General features: G+C 51.0%; 7 protein-coding genes across 7 annotated transcripts; 5 read left to right on the top strand and 2 right to left on the bottom strand.

Moving 5' to 3' along the window:
- Positions 1-83: 83 nt before the first annotated feature.
- On the bottom strand, positions 84-1,495 carry N7496_011300 (dipeptidase; the record flags this gene model as incomplete). The annotated part of the gene is made up of 3 exons (XM_056704213.1): positions 84-240; positions 299-1,175; positions 1,234-1,495. 3 exons carry the CDS (start codon positions 1,493-1,495, stop codon positions 84-86), a joined length of 1,296 nt encoding a protein of 431 aa, XP_056550173.1.
- Positions 1,496-1,842: 347 nt separating this feature from the next.
- Positions 1,843-3,537, top strand: N7496_011299 (high-affinity nicotinic acid transporter; the record flags this gene model as incomplete). Its single annotated transcript, XM_056704212.1, has 5 exons — positions 1,843-1,965; positions 2,016-2,155; positions 2,214-2,329; positions 2,391-3,116; positions 3,176-3,537. The coding sequence occupies 5 exons, from the start codon at positions 1,843-1,845 to the stop codon at positions 3,535-3,537; spliced, it is 1,467 nt and encodes a 488-aa protein (XP_056550172.1).
- A 2,003-nt stretch (positions 3,538-5,540) lies between these two features.
- Positions 5,541-5,951, top strand: N7496_011298 (transcription factor domain-containing protein; the record flags this gene model as incomplete). The annotated part of the gene is made up of 1 exon (XM_056704211.1): positions 5,541-5,951. The coding sequence occupies one exon, from the start codon at positions 5,541-5,543 to the stop codon at positions 5,949-5,951; it is 411 nt and encodes a 136-aa protein (XP_056550171.1).
- Positions 5,952-6,279: 328 nt separating this feature from the next.
- Positions 6,280-7,312, top strand: N7496_011297 (uncharacterized protein; the record flags this gene model as incomplete). Its single annotated transcript, XM_056704210.1, has 2 exons — positions 6,280-6,481; positions 6,537-7,312. 2 exons carry the CDS (start codon positions 6,280-6,282, stop codon positions 7,310-7,312), a joined length of 978 nt encoding a protein of 325 aa, XP_056550170.1.
- A 291-nt stretch (positions 7,313-7,603) lies between these two features.
- Positions 7,604-8,901, top strand: N7496_011296 (uncharacterized protein; the record flags this gene model as incomplete). The annotated part of the gene is made up of 2 exons (XM_056704209.1): positions 7,604-7,768; positions 7,831-8,901. The coding sequence occupies 2 exons, from the start codon at positions 7,604-7,606 to the stop codon at positions 8,899-8,901; spliced, it is 1,236 nt and encodes a 411-aa protein (XP_056550169.1).
- Positions 8,902-9,570: 669 nt separating this feature from the next.
- ssdA (mRNA-binding translational repressor SSD1) lies at positions 9,571-13,881 on the bottom strand (the record flags this gene model as incomplete). Its single annotated transcript, XM_056704208.1, has 4 exons — positions 9,571-9,610; positions 9,667-11,027; positions 11,104-13,706; positions 13,785-13,881. 4 exons carry the CDS (start codon positions 13,879-13,881, stop codon positions 9,571-9,573), a joined length of 4,101 nt encoding a protein of 1,366 aa, XP_056550168.1.
- A 642-nt stretch (positions 13,882-14,523) lies between these two features.
- Positions 14,524-14,833, top strand: N7496_011294 (uncharacterized protein; the record flags this gene model as incomplete). The annotated part of the gene is made up of 2 exons (XM_056704207.1): positions 14,524-14,652; positions 14,696-14,833. 2 exons carry the CDS (start codon positions 14,524-14,526, stop codon positions 14,831-14,833), a joined length of 267 nt encoding a protein of 88 aa, XP_056550167.1.
- Positions 14,834-15,696: the final 863 nt, after the last annotated feature.

The following is a 15,696-nucleotide window of genomic DNA, read 5'->3' as shown; positions in this document are numbered from 1 at the left end:
AGGAACCAACTAGATTGAAGAAGCTCTACTAATAATTGCATCTCAAATTCTTCCTTGAAAGTACAATTTGTATCCCATCCCAATCATTGGTAATCTCGAGCAGGTATACGATCTGGATTTCCTGGGATCATATTTGGCAGTGGATTGTTCCATCTTGACCAACTTCTTCCTTCCCAAACGTCTTCAACGGGTAGCTCATCGGCGAATAACTTTGCATTGCGCTCGATTTCACTCCAGACCCTAATGATTGTCAGTCTATACGGCCATTTCGGTCTGCACATCTCTAGATTAACCTTACCTCAAAATGTTCAGTCCCACCAGTTTCTTCATTTGCTCGTCCGTCGCTCCTCGTCGCATCACAGCCTCGATCAGCTTCGGGTAGTCTGCCACCGAATGAATGCCGTTTGCGAGCGTGACGGTGCCATCGAAATCACCTCCGATACCAACGTGATCCCATCCGGCTAGATCCACGATATGCATAATATGATTGACGACCGTCTCGATATTAGCCGCATCGGGATCATCTGCGTTAAGAAATCTCTTGACAAACATGACCATCAAAACGCCCCCATTCGACTTTAAAGATTTGATCACGTCGTCGGGTGCATTTCGATAATTTCGTGCCAAGGAGTAGCAAGTGCTATGACTAAAGATTACAGGGGACCGAGTAATCTCTAATACTTGTCTCATCGTGCGATGTGAAGCATGCGACAAATCCACCATCATACCGAGACGGTTCATTTCGTGAATCGCAGAAGCCCCGAATGATGAGAGGCCTGCATCCTTACCGGTCGCAGTCACGGTTGCCGCTGCAGTTGCGTACGCGTTATCGCTATTATGAGTGATGGTGATGTATCGAACTCCAAGATCCCACAGTTGGCGAATAACTGCGATCGATGAACCGGTTTGGTGCAGGCCCTCTGCACCGAGCATGGATCCTATCTTACCGGCTTTGAATGCTTTTATGGCACCAGAAGCAGTTGAGCAGAATTCCAATTCTGGCGTCATTTCGATGAAACGACGAGCTACGTCGATCTGCTCGAGAGTGTCACGAACAACATGACTAGGGTCGTCGATATTTTCTGTATCGGGGCATTCCATGAAGACAGACCAGAATTGGCCCCCGACCCGGCCTTCTTGCATACGCTTTAGATCTGTATGACTAGCCAAGCCTGCTAATGATATTATTTCGTCAGTATTTGTCTTCCTCAACTCGAGCCATATATTTCTTACCATCGCGAAAGGTAAATTTGCCGCCATTGATTTGATTTTGCAGCTCAATGCGAAGTAGGTACGGTAGGTCATTATGACCGTCAATCAAAGGAGTACTTTTGAGCACTCGATCTACTCGCCCTGCATAATCCGTCTCCGCGATATTACCATTTGGGGCCAGTCGTCGATATGCGATCCATAACGATCCAGTCAACAAAGTGAAAAGACATAACGATGTGGGAACCGAACCCAGTTGGCCGAGGTTTAGCGTTTGGCTTGCCATGCCTCATAGATTTCCCCACAATATTGGAACAAAAATAATATATTTCATCCAAGGAACTCTAAATGGTCTGATAGATAGTAACCCAGTCTCTTAAATCCCGCGAGAGGGGTTACTGTCAGCCGATTGGGCCGGCATGAACGTGGTCCAGCCGATCATGGGCAGATGATGCACGGACTTGGCGTTATCAACGTTATCAGCTGGAGATACCACGAATGAGATGCATTGTATCGATAACCATGATTCTAGCCCTAAACTAATATTCCCAGTGCGGAGTATATGTACTTGCTAGCCAGACATAGTCACAGATAGTTTTCGACATCCTTGTTCCTTTACAATATCGCCAGAAAATGGAGACAAAATCAGCAAAAGAGAGCCACAAGGCTCAGGTCTGTGAGCCAGACGCAGGTGAAGGTGCAACAGAAATCTACATTGACCCGGTCAAGGAGGCTCGAATGATGCGTAAATTTGACGTGAGGCACCCAATCAGGCACATAGCGATGGTCGACTAATGCAGAAGCAGTTCTGTGCAATTGGCTTGCTGGGATTGTTCTACATGATGGCCAATTTGGACCGCAGCAATATAGGCAATGCTCAAACTGCAGGCATGCCTGAAGACTTGGGCTTAGTGGGCAATCAGTTTGGCACCGCCACGACTTTGCTGTAAGAATCAGACCAGTTAAGCCGACTAACGAATCCCCTCTCTAATCTTGAGCTGTAGGTATGCGACTTACGTCCCATTCGAGGGACCGGTCGCAGTTCTCCTGAAGATTATCGGACCCAAGCCTCTTCTCTCCACGTGCGCTTTCTGCTGGGGAATAACGACTCTTGGAATGGGTTAGTTTGCATAATTGAGTGATATCACTGGGTTCATTTGACTGATGCTATGGGTTTACAGCATTCATACAGTCTTGGAAGGGTCTCTACGCCTGCCGATTGCTAACAGGATTCTTTGAAGCGGGCTTAATCCCATGCATCAATGTTTACATTGCCCTGGTGTATAAAAAGAGTGAAAGAGGAAAGCGCTCGGCAGTTATCTTTGCTTTCAGTGCCTTTTCGAGCGCCTTTGGTGGAATTCTCGCTTATGGCCTGACACAAGTCCACGGACCTAATGGATGGGAGGGTTGGCGCTGGCTTTTCGCCGTTGAAGGAGCTATGACCCTAGTCCTTGTGCCCATCTTTTTCTGCCTCTTCCCCAAGCATCCTACCACGGCGTGGTTCCTCACTACTGAAGAGAAGAGCATGATGCAAGCTCGCTATGACAATGACCCGCATTGGGGGCAAGACGAGGAGTTTACCTGGGCCGAGTCACTGAGCGCTTTCGTTGACCCCAAATGGTGGGCATTTTGGATTTACCAGTTCAGTGTCGACATCTCGCTCTATGGTTTCACGACATTCCTCCCTAAAATTGTTTCTGGGTTGGGATACTCGGGTGTGCATGCGAACTTGATGACCGTTCCAATCTACATGGTCGGTCTAGTCTGGTTCCTTATGATTGCGTACTGTTCCGATAGGGCTGGTCTACGAGGCCCATTCCTTGCTGGGCCCTTGCTATGCCTCATCATTGGATACGCAATTTTGATCTCGGTGGAGAGTCTGAAAGTGAGGTTTTTCGCATGCTTCGGTAAGATTATGTTCAGTCCCAATCTTGTCAGCTCCATTCAATTGACTCAATCTTTCTAGTTGTCGCCCTTGGTATCTATCCAACAACCGGACTGTCACTCATGTGGCTTCAAGACAATACGGCCCGTCACTTCAAGCGGGCCACAATGGTTGGAATGACTCTTTGTTTCGGAAATACGGCTGGTGTCGCTGTTGGTCAAATTTTCACAACCCAGTCAGCACCGAGATATATTAAAGGGTTATCTATTAGTTTGGCACTAGCGGTTGTAGCATTGGTCATGGTGGGCGCATTGTCGATTGGAATGATGACAGTAAACAAGAAGCGGGCAGCAAGAATCCAGAGAGCTGAGGAGTCAGGGGAAGTGCTGGAGAAGAGACCGGAGAAAGGGGATTATGATGTATATTTCCGATATTCGCTGTAGATTAGTAGCTGCTAGTTTTAGGGGGTTCCAGAACCAGAGCCTATGATGTGTCTCCACACGCTTATCATCCAGGGCGTTTCTCCGCAGATAACTAACAGTGCCCCCGCTTCTTATGGCGCCGTTTCTCCTCTTTTACATTGATCTCCAAATTTATCTTCTCATGGCACCTCAAGCTAAGCGCCAAAGGCGCATATATGTAGCGTGAGTAGACATTTGCATGTTATGTATCCCAGACTAACATCTTATCGACAGCTGTCGGCGATGTCATTCGCAGAAAATCAAATGCTCTGGTACCCAGCCTTGTCAGGCATGCTGCATCTCGAGTAATCGCGATCAATGCCAGTTCCCTCCCCGGGATCGGAAAGTCTCAGTGTCAGAAACGTAAGCGAGAGAGTTCATCTTACATGATTCCCCAATAACTAGGGCCATGCAATTAGGTACATCAAGAAGCTGGAAGGAGAAGTAAGAGATTTGAGAGCGCAACAACAGCGACCGAGTGCATCGTCTCCATCTGAGACCACATACGAGGCTGCCAGTATTCCAAATGAACAGGGCCAACTTCCGACAAAGTTCACAGACACTGATGTCTCAAACCCGCTACTGGAATCACCCACTGGGTTTGTAGCAGCTGGGTCAGCATCACCACCAGTGTATATTGGCGAAGCCTCTTGTGTCGCCTTTGGTGATACACTTCTACAATGTGTAGATAAAGACGCCGATCTCGCTGCCTGGCCTCCTCCAACGTATTTTCAGCACGACATTTTTAATCGCCTTGTACGGCCAGATGTTGTCTTGCCGGATAGGATCCAGTCTCGACTTTTGGTGGAGGTTGCAGTACGATTCATAGGGACCGATTATCATCTCATATTGAAGAAGATCTTCTATGAGAAGCTTGATCGAATATGTGCTGGAGAAGAGCCCCGCGACTTTGTGTGGATATGCAAATTCTTTATCTTGCTGGCATTGGGGGAGATGTACTCCAATCGACAACGTAGGATGACGAGCCAACATGTGCCCGGCACGGATTACTTTCTTCGAGCCACTGGCTTGTTGCAAGATTTATATGAAAATCCATCAGTTGAGCAGGTGGAGGTGATGGTTCTTTTTGTGAGTGATTTTCCATCTTTAAGAATTGACAAGTAGCTACAGCTCAGCGAGAACTAACAATGAACACCTAGTGCTTCTATGCAAACGCGCTAGGGCGTACAAAATCCGCATACACATACATTGGGATTGCAATGAGGATGGCTCTGGCTTTAGGCCTGCATAGAAGCCCATCGACCGATACGATGCTCAATCCTGTAGAGCGCGAGCATCGAAAGCGCGTCTGGTGGACAGTATATACCCTGGATCGATTATGCAGCTCCATTCTTGGCTATCCGTTGCTAATCAGTGATTCGCTTATTGACGTGGATCTACCGACCGAGGAAGGTCTCAGCACATCTGAACAAGAAGAGTTTTCGGATCCTGCACATTTGATCGCAAATATCAAACTTGCTAGGATCACAGGTCAAATTCGTACGTCCAAGTCTCCCCGGGAGACCGAGTACTTCTCTTGCAAAACTGACAAATTGTAATTCATAGTGAGTGATTTGTATTGTTTACCCCAACGAACCCAAGAGCCTTTTGTGCAGAGAGTACACCGAATCCTTTTGAGCTTGAGGAAATGGGACGAAGAGCTCCCCACGAAGCTGAGCTTACAACAAGAGCACTTGCCCCGCCACGTCACGAGTCTTCATTTACACTACAACAAATGCGTTATCTCAACGACCCGACCTATTTTACTCTATCTTTTCAAGAATCGCTTTTCTCTTACAGCTGATGCGGCAGGAGCCGCCCCACCGAGGGTATTCTCGCCAACGACCCTCGCACTAGCAGAAAGCTGTGTTCAAGCTGCACGAGCCTCAAATTCGATCCTATCGCGATGTTTTGTGGAGGGATCCCTGGCATCTTTTGGGTACTTTGATGCTCATTATCTGTTTTCTTCCACGCTCATTCTGATTATGTCGGCTGTCATGGATCCAAATGTGGCCATGTCTGACGCCGTTTCGTACGCCTTCACGATTCTGAAGGCTATGAAAGAAGATGGTAACCTTCCTAGCTGTGACTACTATGAGAGATTGCAGCGAACAAGAGCTAGTGTTGGAAAGATGAGAGAAAATCGCGAGACAGGCTCGCGCTCGTTAGGAGTGGCTAATGGAGGAGAGACAATCCTCGAAGCGCAGATACCATCCCACGAAGCAGACGGTTCAGCGTTGGGATTTAGTGAAGGTGTTCCGTTAGATCACCCTCTAATAGATAGTTTTCTTGCGGATAAGGGGTTCGTTTGGACTGACGGGATGCTTCCCGAAGATCAGTCTTTGAGAGATTTGGCTTGCGAATTGGGCGACGAGTTTCTCTTCGGGGCGCAATAGATTAGCTTGGCTGATGGAATACTGATACTGCTCAAAAGGCATTTATCTTCCCTAGCAATGACAGATATCAAGCTATCAACTTTGAAATAAGGGCTTCCCTTCCAAATCGGCACTCGGAAGCCGGGCCCGAGTCCACTCGCAGATATGCATCATCCTAGTTTCTCGGTTGGGTGGCCGACGAACCTTTCGGCTAGGAAAGATTAGTCCGACCAAAAATTCTTACTCCGTACGTCCATATAACTTCAATTAGCTCGATCTGCTGGATGGTCTTGTCTCATTGAAACTGTCTATTCGTTTGATACCGAACCTGCTGTCCCATTCGGGCATCATGGATAACCAATCAGTCGTCACTCTACTCAAACAATTGATGGAAATTCCATCTACAAGTGAAGAAGAGAATACCATCGGTATATTCCTAGAGGAACATCTTCAATCACTGGGTTATACCGTCGAACGAATCCCCATCAGCCCCGATAGCACTCGATGCAATGTCTACGCCTACATCGGACCATCTCGCAAGACCCGAGTCTGTCTGACATCACACATGGACACTGTCCCCCCACATCCCACTCCGTGAGACTGCAGACACTATCTACGGACGTGGCGCATGTGATGATAAAGGTCCACTTGCCGCCCAAATTACCGCACTCGAAGAGTTACGCAAAGAAAGCCTCGTTCAGCCGGATGATGTATCTCTACTCTTTGTCGTTGGCGAGGAAAAAGGTGGACCGGGCATGCTTGCTGCCAACTCAATGGGTTTAGCCTGGGATGCTGTGGTATTTGGCGAGCCCACGGAAGGTAAACTTGCGGTTGGCCATAAAGGTCACTTTGTGTTTGAGCTCGTTAGCGAGGGGATCCCTTCGCACTCTGGCTATCCACATCGAGGACGTAGTGCCATTTCGAACATGACGTCCCTTCTGGCGGACCTGGAGAAGATTGAATTTCCTTCTTCTGACATTATTGGACCGTCTACATTCCACTGCGGGCAGATTAATGGAGGTGTGGGATACAATATACTGGCTGCAGAATGTACCGCACTCTGCGCGGTTCGCGTGGCTAGCGACTTGCCTCTGATTGAGCGATTGATCGAGGAGGCTGTTTCTAAGTATGAGAATATACGATTGGAGAAGAAATTCATGTATCCCGAGCTGTACTTGGATCATGATGTGCCTGGGTTGGGTACAATGGCTGTGGCGTTCGGCACGGATGCGCCACGCCTAAAGGGCGACCATAAGAAATATCTTTATGGACCGGGATCAATTTTGTTGGCTCATGGAAAAGATGAGCAAATTGGTATATCTGAGCTGCTGGAGAGTGTTCAAGTGTACAAAAAGATTGTGAAACACTATCTGGGATTGTGAGATGATGCCGAGTGACTAGTCGGCAAATAAAGTAACAAGCCGAGCGGGGATACCATATCGCAAGCCAATGTACTACAGCATAGTCTATTGATAAAATCGAGTATGATTACTCGGCTATAATACACTTTTTGCTTTGATATTTCCTACTAGTCCATAATTGAGCCTTGAGGCCCGAGTTGAGCTATAACAGCGAAGGATTCTCGAGAGACCTGGACCTGACATCCTCTTTATTGCCTGCCCGGGCCTGCTCACATCGCCAATTCCCCATTTAGTTTTTACTTTCTAAGCAAAATGGCACTCAAAAACCTCGGTGATCTACCGGTGCTACCACTACCAGAGTCTTTCGCACTGACGGCAGCCTACAATGAAGACTCATTCCCCAACAAGGTCAACCTGGGACAAGGCGTCTACCGTGACAACAATTGTCAGCCATGGGTTCTACCTAGCGTTAGAAAGGTAATTCCACCTCCAATATCAAATAATCTAATTCATCAATCTCATACTTCTCCCTATACCAGGCCGAAGAAACTCTACACAATCAGCAAGTCAACCACGAATACCTCCCCATAGCCGGAGACTCGAAATTCCTCACCAAAGCCCGAGACCTCCTCTTCAGTCCTGAAATCGGCTCGTCAGAGAATATAACAAGTCTCCAAACCATCGCTGGCACAGGCGCAAATCATCTCGCGGCGATATTCTGTGCGCGAAACCTTCACCCAAAGAATGTCTTTATTTCTGATCCAACATGGGATAATCACCATTTGATCTGGGAAGTGGCCGCACCGAATGTCACCCGAAAGCTGTATCCGTATTATGAGCCTTCTACCCGGGGCCTCAACTTTGAGGGAATGCTTGCTGAATTAGAGAATTCCGCGGAGGAGAATGACGTCGTTATATTGCATGCTTGCGCTCATAACCCTACCGGGATTGATCCGACGAAGGAACAGTGGAAGAAGATTGCTGAAGTTGTCGGACGCAAGAAGCTCTTTGTAGTGTTTGACTGTGCGTACCAGGGGTTTGCATCGGGGGATACCGATGCCGATGCATGGGCGATTCGATACTTCTACTCTACGTTGTTCGCCGAGTCGTCCTCGTTGACGCCAGCAGGCATGTTTGTCTGTCAATCGCTATCCAAGAATTTCGGACTCTACGGTGAACGAATTGGAGCGCTTCACCTGGTTACTCCATCCTCGAATTCGCCCGAGGGAGCGAAAGCGCACTTGGTCCAATTCGTTCGCGCCGAAATCTCGTGTCCTTCTCTCTTTGGCGCACGGATTGTCCAAACAGTTTTGGACGATGCTGAGCTCCGCTCGAAGTGGCAAGAAGATGTACGAATTATGGCGCTTCGGATCAAGGGTGTCAGGACGTTATTGAAGTTGGAACTGGAGAAGCTTGGTACTCCAGGGGACTGGAGTCATATTGAGCAGCAGATCGGCATGTTCAGCTTCACTGGGCTTTCTAGTGCACAAGTGCAGGAGCTGAAGGAGAAGCACCATATCTACATGTTGAGTAATGGGCGCATGAGCTTGAGTGGATTGAATGAGAGCAATGTAGCTTATGTTGCTCAAGCGATTAGAGACGTGCTGTGAATGCTCATGGGCAATGGATATTCAACATGGTTGAATTGTAACCGCAAAAATATGGTTGATTGTCGGTCGTCACTCGTGGCCCTGATCTTACTGTAGACCTACACAAGACTGCTTACTCCGTACATTTGAAATGCGAAGTTATATGAATATCTGGATTAATAGAGGACTCTCCGGAAACTATCGAGCTGCAATCAATCTTTCTCTCCTGGATCACCATCTCCAAGCATCGCGCAAGACTGCAAATAATAGCAAGGGCCCTTAGAAAGCGCGGAGACATAGGATCAGGACGGGTTTCAAGAGATCAAGCTGAAACGTAGGGCCACACTTTCTTTCATTCTCCGGAAGAAGAAACTCAGATGCTTGCAAGGAAAATACGAAAAAAAGGTAAAAACAGACAACCGCTGCACAACATATAACAAACAAATAAGTATACGGGGACCCCCAGGACACGTCGGAAAGATGGGTGGGGTGGAGTGATAAGGGTAGAGCGGTGTTATCAGAAAACTTCCTGATAATGATATATGTTCGATCCGCATGTTGGGGGAGGATTATGTCCGTGGGTGTAGAGAGAACATGGAGGCCATGCTCCAAAACACCCAAAGAATCTGCAAGATAGACATGCAATAATATTTCCCAAGAAAGGAGGAAGGCAACCGCCTAGAAGCACCTTTACAGGGCATAGGGGTTGACGGACCGGACAGTCAAGCAACTGCAAGATGACGTTAGCATGGGTTTTAGACATGAAGGAGAGGGAATGGAACTTACGGTGGGCTCTTGCTGAGGTCAGTCTTCAGAATGATAGGAACACGAGTCATCTCAGTAACATCCTGGATGAACTCGCCATCTTCCTCTCGCAACTTGAAGAGCTTCAAGTACTTCTCCTTGTTGGTCATCTTGCTCTCAGGAGCATCGCTGGTGCTCGAAGCAATCTTCGGGTCAGAGCGAGTGCGGTGAGGGCCCTGCTGGTGGTGACCGTTGCGGGTGGGAGACGGAGGCATGCTCTGGGTCGACCGGTCGGCCGAGTTCAGAGACACACCAGCGGCCATTTCGGTCACCTCGTCAACGTCCTCATCATCATCGAAGAGGGCATCAACGTCGTCAGCGGACATGGTACCGGTCTCGGTCTGCTTGCGCATAGCCTCATCGCGCTCGCGAGCGCGCTCCTTGGCGGCCTCGGCTTCACGAGCAGCGGCAGCAGCCTGGGCAGCACGAGAGTTGCCGGGCTTGGGACGCTCATCCTCAGGGATGTAGGCAGAGGAAGGAACACCCTTCTCCCAGTACAGCTCGAGGACACGGCTGTCCTTGCGATACTCGGCCTTCTTCAGCGGCAACTGATCACAGTGGACACGCTTCTCAAAGCCGAATTCAGGAATGAGAACGTCGAAGGCGGACTCGTAGACGCAAAGGACGATACCCTCGCTGATGAGATCTCCACCAATCTCGTGAACCTTTCGGTCCATTTTGCGGCAAGCCTCGATGTGGACACTCTGTTCCTGAGCATTGAGAGCCGAGTCCTTCTTGTTGTTGCAAAGGTCGGCAGTCTTGTTCAGGGATTCAGCATCATCGGTGAACTCGATGGCGCCCTCAGAGAGGATAGCCTCGAGCTGGCGGTGCACAAGGACGTCGGCATAGCGGCGGGAGGGGTTGGTGAAGTGAGTGTAAACCGGCACGTTGAAAGTGTAGTGCTGGCGCTGCTCGTCCGCAGCACCAGTGCCAACGAAGTACTTGGCACGCTGCATAGCCTTGGAGAGAAGAGTCTCCATACCCTTACGCAGATCAACATCCTCAACCTTGCAGAGAGAGCTCTGAAGACTGCCGCTGCTGGAGGAGTCGATGTTGTAGCCAAGGCGGTTCATCCGCTCCACAAACAGGGTCAGACGGCGAGGGTTGGGGGAAGGCTGGCGACGCAGGAACGCCTTTTCAGGCATAGCACTGACCAGCTTCCGAGCCACGTAGAAGTTGGCCTGGCGGCTGAGCTCCTCCACAAGCTCGTGGGCCGGGGTAGAGTCGAAGATGTTGTACTCAACCGGGACGTTCTCATCATCAAGCTGCTGAAGGAGGCGCAGGCTTGGGACATTGGCCGCACGGTTACCGAAGCGGGCATCACGGAACTTGTTCGCAATGGCCTATAAAGAAACATGGTTAGTTATGGTAAAAATGACGGCAAACTTGACCGCAGCTGGGGAAAAATAGAGGACTCACGTTCAGCAACTGCAGGTTGTCTGCAGTGATGCCGGCACCGGTCGAGGTAGACTTGCCAGTGAGCACGGAGTTGACCTCGTCATAGCCGAGGCGGCCGGCACTCTTGACCACACCCTTGCCGATCCAAACGTCATCATCAATTGCACCAGTCTCAGGGTTGGCCTTGAAGACAACGCTGACCGTCAGGCGGTCCTCACCAGGAACAAGGGAGCAAAGTTCGGTGGAGACACGAGGGGGCAGCATGTTCATAACACGGTCAACCAAGTAGACGGCAGTGCCGCGCTTCTTGGCTTCCCGGTCAACGAGAGAGTTACCCTTGACAAAGTGGGCAATGTCGGCAACGTGAACACCGATCTCAACCTTTCCATCGGCAAGCTTCTTGACGTGGAAAGCGTCCTCGAGGGCCTTGGAATCCTCGGGGTCGATGGTGAAGGTGGTCTCCTCACGGAAATCACGGCGAGAGGCAAGGGCGTCACCCTCCTTGGCGACCGACCAATCCTCCCAGCCAATGCTCTTAATGACCGCATCAGAGAACTCGTCCGATCCGAAGTTGTTGTCCCGAAGAAGGGCATCGGTCTCGACGCGCAGATCACCCATCTCTCCGAGCTGCTCAACCAGAGTACCGAAGGGGTGAAGAGAGGTGATGGGCCAACGCTTGATGGAAGCAACGAAAATGCGGTTGGCATAGTCTTGGTGCTTCTCGACGAAGTCACGAGGAGCCTGCTCGGTGGGAATAGCGATCAGGGGCACACGCTTGTCAGTAGGCTTGAACCAGACAATCTTGGGCTTCTCCTGATGACGATCCTGGTGACGGCCGTGGGCACCATCCCGAGCCTGCCGTTCAGCCTCCTGCTTCTCCTTGGTCGCCTGGCTGCTGGGTCGAAGGAGTCCCAGAGTTCCGGAGAACATCTGGCCGGCGATACGCTCAACAACTGCAACGACGTGGCCAGCGTAGAGGGGCTTCTGCTCGTCGCTAATCTCATCCTCCTCGACAAGCAGCAGGCTCTGGCCCTCGACTTCGACATCGTCGTTCTTCTTCTGAGTGGGACGCTGGCGAAGACTGCCACGGCGACGGATGCTTCCATCCGGGCCGATCTCCTGTCGGTCGCCATTGGAGTCGGACCGACCGAGCTTGTCGTTTCCAGCGTTGCTACCAGACCGCGCGTCGGTGATATCCTTGCGCTTCTTCTTCTCCTCCTTTTCCTTCTTCTGGTTCCACACTTCGTCAACGTCGAGGAGCTCGATGGCGACAAAGTCACCCTCAAGGGCACGGTTACGGTCCTTGCTACCGCAAATGAAGATATCGGCATCCAAGTCGGGTGTAGTCACGTAGGCATCGGAACGGTTCTTCTTGTTAACACGCAGAACACCGGCAACGAGCTGACCGTTGCTGATCAGCGCAGGCAGATTGGCCTGAGGCAGGTAAGGAGTGAAAAGAGTCTTCCGCTGCTGTTGTTGCTGCTGTTGCTGTTGCTGGACAGACAGCTGGGGAGGTGCGTGCTGGCTAGCCTGAAGGCCTCCCATGCCCTGGCCGTTCTGCTGCTGGAGGGCCTGGAGCTGAGCAAGCTGAAGAGGGGTCAGCTGCGCTTGGCCACCCGCAAACATTTGCGGGGCGGCCATCATGACCTGTCCCTGAGGCAGCTGGATGAGCTGAGGCTGACCGGGGTACTGGAACTGGCCGATGGAGCCCATCGACTGGTTCATGGAGCCGCGCGAGCGGTGACCAGGTTGGAAGCCGCCGCCCTGTTGCTGCTGGCCGCCGAAGGACTTCTGTTGGTCTTGTCCCTGGTTTTGGTTGTTGGGCTGACGCCAGTTACCGTCAAAGTTTCGAGAGCCGGTGCGAGCGTGGCCACCAGCCTGACTACCACGGCGCTGGTTATCGGATTGGCCGTCGCTAGGAGCGGGGAACTGGAAACCACCAGCACCACGTCCGGACAAGGAACCTCGGTTACCACCAATGGCCATCGACTGACTACGGCCGTGGCCGCCGGCGCGAATGTTTCCAGCGCGCTGGAGACCCAGACCCTGCGGAGCCGGAGAGGTACTGGAACCGGGCTTGTCATCCGAAGTAGACTGGCTCTCCGATCCTGGGGCGGGGGCAGGGAACTGGAATCCAGAGGCAGTGCGCTTCTGCTGAGCCAGTTCGGCAGCCTTCTTTGCCTCAGGAAGGGCAAGGGAGTGGCGGCGCTGGTGACCACCACCGCCAGGGGGTCCACCACGGCCACGGCCGTGGTTGGTGTTCTCATTCTTCTGGTGATTATTTTGGCCTTGCTGGTTGTAATCGGCATAGCCGGAAGCACCAGACGATGGAGCCGGAGGAGGGCCCATGGCAAGGCCGGGGAGAGCTGATTGATTGCGACGGTGGGAGTGTTGGTTCGGTGCGTTCATGGGCACGCCGAGCTGTTGCTGCTGTTGGGGGAACTGGAAGGCGTTGACCTGAGGAGAGACGCCGCCCATGGAGCCGCCTGGAGAGAAGGCGCCGACCTGGCCGAGCTGCTGTGGTTGCAGGAGACCCATGTTCACATACTGTTGGTGTGTCGCGGCAATCTGTTGTTGCTGCTGCTGAAGCAGCTCAATTTGTTGCTGAATAGCCAGTTGTTCCACTAACAAGAGACAAGTCACGATGAGTTAGTTGAGAGGCCATTACAAGGTAAAGCGGGGTGTCAAGAGGTCGATCGTACTCATCAAGGGGGTAAGCTCAGATGGACTTCTCCGGTGAGCGATGTGGAGCTTGCGCCCAGCAGGGCCTGGTACCCCAGACTGGCCTTGTTGATCCATAATCCCGGATGGAGGAAGACAGCTAGCACAGTAGAGTGTAAAATGTGGGAGGGACGGAGAGGGAGATCCGGAGACAGGAGAGACTGGTGATGCCCTGGAAAGGCAATCGAACCGAGTGAATTCGGATCGCGAACCGACCGCCGATAGGTTATGTTCGAACGATCGTTCTCAAAACGACGACGGAGAGGATGAGCTATACTGCAGGTGATGGAAGGGAGTGGATTAGCAAAGATGGATGATATGAGAAGAGTCGGAGAGAATGTGGTCAAAGGAAGAAGGGGAAACAAGTCGAGAAGGAGGGATAAAAACAAAAGGGAAGTAGTCAATGATGAAGGAGCGAATAGGGCAGGAAGGAGGGACAGGAAGATAGGGAAATTATGGATGACGGGGTTGTGGTCAGTGCAGAAGCAAGCAGTGTTGTCATTGCGGGCGGAGAAGTCGAGGAGGGCAGGGACTCGAAAGGACCATTCGACAGAAGGAGGGACGGAGTAGTCGGCGGACAACCAGCCAGGATCAAGCCACTCCACCCAAACGACGTTTCGCTTATCTTCAACCCGGGCAAACTCTGTAGAGAAAAAGTAATAAAGCACTCTTACCTGCAAGAGAGACTAGTAAGAATCTCGAGACCCTAGCATCCCAAAAATGACGTCTGCGCTTGTCCAACGTGGGATGAAATTTGCTAGAGCAGCCAGCGAAGCGGTGACGGAGAAAGTCACCAGCAGTTCGCAGAATCGAGGAGAGTGGGCAGTCGAAGTCAATTGCACGCTCAGTGTGCGTTAAATCGATCAATCCAAAGATCGACTGAACAAAAAAGGGACGACGCTCGATTCGACGAGGGGAGATTGGGAAGGACCGAGTCGGCGGGTTGCAGCTTCGAGTGCTCAAGACGCACAACGAGCAACCGGGCACAAAATGGTGGGAGGAATCGGATTGGATCCTGAACGACCGCTAGGAGATGGCCGAGGTTCGAATTCACGAGGTATCAAGCTACTGAGAGAAAGCTTTCTCGGTTTCGTGAGCGATCCCGGGTTGGTTCAAGAAAACGGGCAAGCCCAGATAAGTTGCACGTCCCCCGAAGAGAATGACAACAAGAGTAATTATGGGAAGGATAGAATAGACGATGCAAGCATCGACTGATTCGGCCTGAAGGAGCGATGGAGGGGGAGGGGAAGAGAGAGATGGGAAGAAGAGAAGAAGGAGAAGGAGGGGGGGGGGGGAAAGGAGAAGAAAGAGGCGATGATGGATCCATACAAAGCGGGTGTGGGGAGAGGGTTGAGTACGGAAAGGAGATGTGGTACGGTCATGGTATAACGGTGTAATACAATACCATCAGCATAATAAATGAGGGTTTATCTAAGCTTGGCATTCTGTAAATACCATTTAAATACAGCTGTCAAACCAGAGCTTCCCCCAAGGCGGATGCCATGGATGATCTCCATTGCTCCCGGGCAACCTCATCATCATCCTGATGCAGCCATCGAGTGGTCCTCGACCGATTCTCCCTCGAAATACGATAAAATCCAATGGAGTTGGAGATCTAGAGTAGTGACAGCTTCCGTGGATAGTGGTGGTCTCACTTAGGATCAGCGATCTACGCCTATCCCCTCCTTAGTGACATGCTAGACGTTCGCGGCATTAGTGGCTATCAAGCTGGAGCAACTGTCTCGAACTAGCGCTAAGACAGACGGGGCCCTACAAGCCTGGCTTAATCTGGCGATGGCGTGCTGACTGTTGCACCAAGTTAATGTAGCATGTAATGCCAAAAAAAACAAAGAGATGATTAGCTATAGCAATTCTTCTAGGCTTTAGAGGATC

This window comes from Penicillium cataractarum (genome assembly GCF_028827025.1).
Source record: "Penicillium cataractarum strain IBT 29864 chromosome Unknown utg000009l, whole genome shotgun sequence".
NCBI lineage: Eukaryota > Fungi > Ascomycota > Eurotiomycetes > Eurotiales > Aspergillaceae > Penicillium > Penicillium cataractarum.
This window is presented reverse-complemented; position numbering and strand designations above follow the sequence as displayed.